Source organism: Salvia splendens, chromosome 7 (assembly GCF_004379255.2).
Source record: "Salvia splendens isolate huo1 chromosome 7, SspV2, whole genome shotgun sequence".
In the NCBI taxonomy this organism is placed as follows: domain Eukaryota; kingdom Viridiplantae; phylum Streptophyta; class Magnoliopsida; order Lamiales; family Lamiaceae; genus Salvia; species Salvia splendens.
Window position 1 is genome coordinate 35,773,693 of NC_056038.1, and position 7,542 is coordinate 35,781,234.

General features: G+C 33.8%; 1 protein-coding gene across 1 annotated transcript; it reads left to right on the forward strand.

Annotated features, from left to right (window-relative positions):
• The first annotated feature begins 772 nt into the window (after positions 1–772).
• LOC121811347 (wax ester synthase/diacylglycerol acyltransferase 3-like) lies at positions 773–5,576 on the forward strand. The gene is made up of 5 exons (XM_042212185.1): positions 773–1,064; positions 2,946–3,521; positions 4,337–4,681; positions 4,873–5,010; positions 5,270–5,576. Exons 1-5 carry the CDS (start codon positions 891–893, stop codon positions 5,417–5,419), a joined length of 1,383 nt encoding a protein of 460 aa, XP_042068119.1. The 5' UTR covers positions 773–890; the 3' UTR covers positions 5,420–5,576.
• Positions 5,577–7,542: the final 1,966 nt, after the last annotated feature.

Genomic DNA, 7,542 nt, shown 5'->3' on the forward strand with positions numbered 1-7,542 from the left:
ATTTTTTTTATAAAGAATAAAAATACTATAAATTATAAAACACGTGGCAAGCTCAGATTCAAATACAATAGTTGTTAAATCAGCGTCAACAATAAATAAACAAAGAATAACAACTCACCAACAAGGAACAAGTCAAAACAAGAGTCGAGCATAGCAATAAGTGCCAATGAGGAAGAAGACAACCACAAGCTCCACATTGCACCGAAGGCCGAGGACGAGATAAAATGATAGCAACACAATGTCGAATAATTATTACATATGATCATTCGATTCATCGACGTTCATATGAATTGAGTTAGTTGCGTCTCGTCGACTTTCTTCAACTTATTATGGCAACACAATGTCGAATAATTATTACATATGTTCATTCGATTCATATTAATTTAACAGAGGCAATTAGTATTCAACCGTAATAATTTGAAATTTTTAATGTTCATATTTGTGCTAAACCTACTAAAAACACTTCAAATTTAATTACTTTTTATTTGTAAAGGTATGATTTTATTTCATACCTTTACACCTTTATATACGATCTCAACTTCCAAACACAAGAGGCAATTAACTTTCCAAATTAATGCACATACATGATACATACATATATGTATATTGTTGGTTTCTAAATTAATACACAAGAACAAGAAGGCAATTAATATTCATTGGTCTCATTGTCATATGCACTAATGATTTAAATAAATTTTCCGAACAGTCTGCAATAAATAAAAAAGGCACCCACTCTTTCTCCCCATTGGTATATAAATAACTGAGATGAATACAGCCTATTTATATCAACCTTACAAAGAAATATCTGAAATTATACTCTAGTTGAGTTTTCATTGGGCAACAAACCAATAAAAAAAAGTTGATTTTTTTTATAGAAAATTAATATTTTTATGGAGGAATATTCGGAACCAGTGAGCCCAACTGGGCAATACTTCACAAGCTCAGTGATTTCAGTGAGTGTGATTGGTGTTCTTGAATCAGAGATCCCAATTGATAATTCCAACTCTTTGTCTTTGCTTAAAGATGTGTTTCTTCCTATCAACCCTCGTTTCTCCTCTCTCATGGTACTCTCTCTCTCTCTCTCTTTTTAGTACTTGGTCGAATACAAAGGCGAGCTTGACATTGTTGTGTGTTGTTGTAATGTTTGTTCGCGGTTTCTTGTTTATGTGTGCATTTGTAGTGACGATCATTTTGATTTATTAATTTATTTTGGAAGTTATTTATATTATTTTGGAAAAACATTTATTAATCTGCATCATTTTATTAATTTATTTTCTGAGTATCATTTTGAAAATATATATCTCGATCAATTTTTTTCTACGTCCACCCTGTAACAGTATGTGTGCAACGATACATTTGTTAGATCGGAGATTTTCCCAAATTATTTTTAGATTCTATATGTGGAAAGTTTGGTCATGATGCTTAATAGTTTAATGGTAATTACGACTTTTTTTTTGTTTAGCTTAAAAGTTTCGGTTTTAATAGTGGGACGTGGAATTAAATTTAATAAGATACATGCAAGGACCGTATTTTTTTATTACTATATATAGTTCTTGAAATAATATTAATAATTTAATATGTATGTTGCTTACTTTTTTATTTTCTCGATTTAGATGATCCTACTATTTATTTAATTTTTTTAATCCGTAACCTTTGGCCTTTCTATAAGTTTCCAATTTAATTATGCTGGGTAAATGAATTATAAATGCCACCCATATTTTATGGCATCCACAAGATATCAATCTATATTGAATTTAGCTAGGTAGGTGATCGTTTACCATCCACACTCCACATAAGTAGTTTTCCATAAATGCATCTAATAAATTTCAAATAGTGACTCTTCAACTTTATTTTGTTGATATTGAGATACACATTAGCTAAAGGGCCCTTTAGATTATTTGAAATCTTGAATTCCTTACTTTGAAGAAAAACGTCGTAACTAGTCCTTTAGATTATTAAATCATGAATTCATTAGTTCGAAGAATTATGAACTGAGCTGCGTTTCATTTACATTCTTCAACTTAATATTATACACAAGCTAGCCCTTATTTGAAATCATGAAACCATTACTAAGAAAAAAGTCGTAAACTAGCCCTTTAAATTATTAAATCTTGAATTCATTAGTTCAAAGAAAAGTATTATGAATTGAATTGTGTCTCATCGACGTTCTTCAACTTACACTGGCTAGCCCTTTAGGTTATTTGAAATCTTGAATCCATTACTTCGAAAAGAAAAGTCGTAAGCTAGCCCTTTAGATTATTAAACCTTGAATTCATTAGTTCTAAACAAAAGTTATGAATTGAGTTGCGTCTCATCGACATTCTTCAACTTATTAGTAGTATTATTATGAGATACACGCAGCTAGCCCTTTAGATTATTTGAAATCATGAATCCATTACTACGGAAAAAAAAGTCGTAAGCTAGCCCTTCAGATTATTAAACCTTGAATTCATTAGTTTGAAGAAAAAAGTCTTATGAATTGAGCCGCATCTCATTGACGTTCTTCAACTTATTCTATAATATCAATATAAGTAATATTTTCATTGATATTGTGAACATATAAATCTCATATGGATACTGATCTTATAATTGTACTCTGTATAACATACATTTCTTAATTACATATAGTATCTATGAGATCAATATATACCCATATATCTATGATAAAAAGTTTTATTTGCTTTTGGCACGGGTTTCAATGAATTAATTGATTATGTTGCAAGTGAAATCAGTGAATGTAACCCGAATCTAATTTTTATAGTAATTTACCTAAAGATAGCAATATTAAGACTTTTAATCATGGATAAATGGAGTATAATAATATAAAAGCCTTTGTCTAATATATAAACATCTTAAATTAAGTAGTGCATAACACCTAACACACTTAGATCTCACACAAATTTTTGTGATATTGAACCCTAACAAATTGACCGGGGTCAAAATAGGTCAAAGACAGAAACGGAAAGAAGCACTGGAAAAAGGTCGATGTGAAGCTTGAAGACCACTTACAATTCCCAAAACTTCCCGAAGGAAAAACACCGGAGTTCTACGATGATTGCCTGAGAGATTACTTGTCTAGAATATCAATGGAAGAGTTCCCCCAAAGTAGGCCATTATGGGAAGTCCATGTCTTCCAATACCCCACCAAAAATGCAATGGGAAATGTGATCTTCAAACTTCACCATTCACTTGGTGATGGCTTCTCTCTAATGGGGGCTCTTCTCTCTTGCATGGAACGAGCCGACGATCCTCGAATTCCACTAACACTTCCAAGCATGATTCCGGCCGGTCGAATAAATGGTGGTGATCATAGCTTTTGCCAGAGAATTTCTAAGAATTTTTCTGGAATTGTCAATACTGTTGTGGATTTTGGGTGGAGTTTGTTGAAGAGTAGTGTGCTCGAGGATCACAAATCTCCGGTGAGGTCCGGTGAGGAAGGAGTCGAGTTTCGGCCGATCACGATTACCACCTTGACCTTCTCCCTTGATCAAATCAGGCAAATCAAGGCCAGTCTTCATGTGGTGAGTTTTCATGTTACTATTTTGTACTTTGTTAAAAAATTTTTGTTACTTAAATCGTCACTATTTATGTTGCAATTTACTTCAATGCATTTTTTATCAATTCAACTTTCAAGGTTAGATATGTCATTTCCGAAACTTAAAAACAAGCCTATATTAGTACTTAATTTTACTTAGTTTTGAATGGTCTATATGGAGTACTTTGTTATGGTTAATATTAATTTTAAAATTATATAAAAATCAAAATTAAATTAGTTATTATATTTTTTATTCGAAGTTATACTTAGAGAATATGAACAAATTAAGCACGAAATTTTAAGTAATTAAAAAAAATAATAATACTATAAATAATTTTTTAAGGTATTAGAATTAAAATAACCTGCATTATTAGTTATGGATTGACAACGCGTTATTACCATTATTTTCCCATTTATTATTTCAATTGGTGCATACAGCTAGCTTTCAACGCAGAATTTATTCGATATTTTTTAGTTAAATTTTGTGTGACAGTAATTAATTTCGTGCCATGGAGTATATTGTAGTATTTAATACTAGTATTTATTCAAACAGTCAATAATTAATGCCGTGAGCAGTCACTCCCAAACATTAAATTTTCAACTATACTGTATTATATTTGAGATCAATTTAAAAAATAATTACTATAGTCTTTAATTTCTATATAGTGAAAGGGTAGTGATCAGTAAATACACCTAGTTAGTGCCATATTTTGACTAATTGGTACAAGCTCATGACTACATTAAGTCATATTGATGAAATAAAATACGAGATTGAAATACGTGACACGTGTTGTTACGCAGAGTATAAACGATGTGGTATGCGGAGTGGTTTTCTTGGGGATTAGACTCTACATGCAGGCAATGAAGCAAGACCTCACCGATGCAAAATCAACTGCATTGGTTCTACTCAACACGAGGAACATCCGCACCTACAAAACCATATCCGAGATGGTCGAACCCGACGATGACGAATCAACATGGGGCAACCGATTCGCCTTCCTCCACGTCCCTCTCCCGAAAATGACGGCCGACCCGCTCAATTTCGTGCACAAAGCCAACAAATTGATAAGGAGGAAAAAGAATTCTGCAGCTTTAGTTTTGACTGGGAAATTACTTGATGCATTGAGGAAATTGAGAGGCCCTGAGGTATGATTATGTTTGGACATCAAAAATACCCTAAAAGTCAAAGAGGTTCCGCATTCCACTACCTAACTTCATTTATTACACCACACATTCAAACACTTCCTTAAAACCTGTGCACGGTCAAAGAGTGACTCCTAATTGGGGACGGATGGAGTAATTGTTAATGAAAGTTATCAAAATTTGTTTTTGTGCAGGTAACAGCAAAATATATTCATAGCACTCTAAAGAATACAAGCATGACAGTTTCAAACATTATGGGTCCAGTAGAAAGAATGGCTTTGTCTAATCATCCAGTTAAAGGCTTGTATTTCATGGTTGTTGGTGTCCCTCAGGTCTCTCTCTCTCTCTCTCTAGTGTTTTTTTTAAATAAAAATTATGATGTAATTGCACTAATATAATCCATAAAATAGCTGCAATATGATTTATTACACACTTTTCGTAATTTGAATGACAGATCAAAAAACTTTAAAAAATTCTCGATTATTTTATAGGCAATTAACCCGTATAGTATAAATTCATAGCAATTTGTCTCTGTTTATGAAATATAGATGTATGGTACTATTTTTAATTATATTTATAAATATATTGCAGAATCTTACTATAACAATGGTGAGCTACATGGGAAAGCTGAGGATAGCTTTGGGAACAGAAAATGGGCTCATTGATTCTCCCAAATTCAAGTCTTGTCTTCAAAATGCCTTTGATACAATTCTCAAATCAGCCATCTCCCCTACTGCTTGATTTAATAATTTTTTTTTTACTAATTTACACGAGCTATTAATGGCTATAACAAGGTGCCAATGTCTTTTTATATGTGTGACACATGAAATTTGTATAATTCACATATCAACAGTTATGGAAATAATTATATTATCTACAGCTAATTAAATTTATAGTATTAGTTTTCTTATGTACTCTTTGTTGGCGTCGATAAAAGTAAATGTATATCAACTTCAATGGTAGTCTGAAGCCCAGAATAGATAAGATAATAGATCTAATGATGTCTTAAAATACTACATCCTATTATAAGTTTTGGACAAGTAAATATACATTTTTTAGTTTACACTATATATATTAAATCGGAATTGCTTTACAATATTTGATTTATTATGTTATAACCAACATTGCATATATATCAAAATAGGAAAGAAGTAGAAAGAAATTTGTATTGAATTGGTTTAATTTAATTAGTTCATCCAATTAAACGAAATGAGTATGTCTTTCGTTATATTGAAAAGTTAATAAAATAAATTTGACTAATCAAATAAATTACTTGATTTAATTTAATAGATTCAATCATCTAATTAAATCATCTCATTTACCTAATATATAATAATTTAACAAAATAATAGTAGTTAAACTAACATTAATATTAAAAAGAAGTACATGATAATAAAAAGCAAAACCCAGATACGTAAAATCAAAACAGAGGATAAATACTACCCCGTCCCTAAAAAATAGAAACTATTTTTATTTTGGATCATTCCTTAAAAATAGAAACTAATTTTCTATTATAGACGTGGACCCCAAGATTCACTAATACCACTTCCACTATTTTTTCTTCTCTTAATCTCTCTAATTACTTTACCAATTCTCCTCTCTTACTTTATAAATTATGCGTTAAAACTCGTAGCGTTTCAAAAGTTTCTATTTTTCAAGGACGGATGTAGTAAGTAAATTACGTTTTTTGATTGATCTTGTTAATGAAATGTTGTATAAGTAAACTGTATGTCTTTTTCAATTGAATAAAAGCACGATCTCAAGGATCGTTTATAGAGCTCCAGCTCATAATATTTTCTACCCTTAGAGCATCCACAACGGTGGCGTCCGTCGCCACAGCGGTCCGCACTGCTGGCACGGATGCCACCCGCTGCCGCTGCGCTCGCGCCGCTGGCAAGGCGCTGCTCGATGCATCGAGCAGTGCCGTGCCAGCGAGCAGCTGACGTGGCGCGCCCTCATTCGTCAACGGCATAGCCGTTGTGTTGAATTTTTTTTTTAAAAAATCAGTTTTTAATTAAAAAACGAATAAAAAATTTTAAAAAAAAATTCACTTCCCAAAAAAATTATATCCGTTTATAACCGTTTTTTCCCACTTTTTAATTTTTTTTAATTTTTTTTACCCAAAAAATACACACTTTCATCTATAAATACCCCCAATTTCACTCCCAAAAATTCACATCTAACTACACAATTCTCATCATCATTATCTCATCTCCATTCTCATCTTCAATCTATCATATCCATTTTCATCTTCATTCTCTCACACCCTACAACACTACTATGTCCGGTCACGACGATAACCCAAGCGGCTCCCACGGTTGGAACCCCGAATGGTTAGGTTCACAACCGTTTCCTAGTCCGGAAACGGACTATTCGGCCCCTCCTCTCACCCAAGATTCGGGCGTTCCGAGTGGCTACCGGCCATACCCGGTCGACGACCAAGGTGGCTCTGATGGGCGATACGGGTGGACACCGGAGCCTAGGCCTCCCGTCCATTCCCAAACTCCGACTCCTCCATCTCGCGCCGGTGTCCGCACACCGTACTCACCGGCAGAGATGGATAGATTGTTCAAGGCGTACTTGGAAATATCCGAAGATGCGGTGGTTGGCACGAACCAATCCGACGATCACTTTTGGTGGCGCGTCTCTCGGCGGTACAATGCAAACCGGCCGCCGGGAACGATCGAGCGCAACGAGAGTATGGTGCGCAACTGCATCGGCCGAGCCAACGACGAAATTGGCAAGTTCAATGGCTATTTCCTCCAGGAGTCGCGGAATGCCGGGAGCGGCCGGAGCGAGGTCGACATCATCACTGCGGCGCTGAGCACCTACCAATCCATGAATGGTAAGTCGTTTAAGTACCT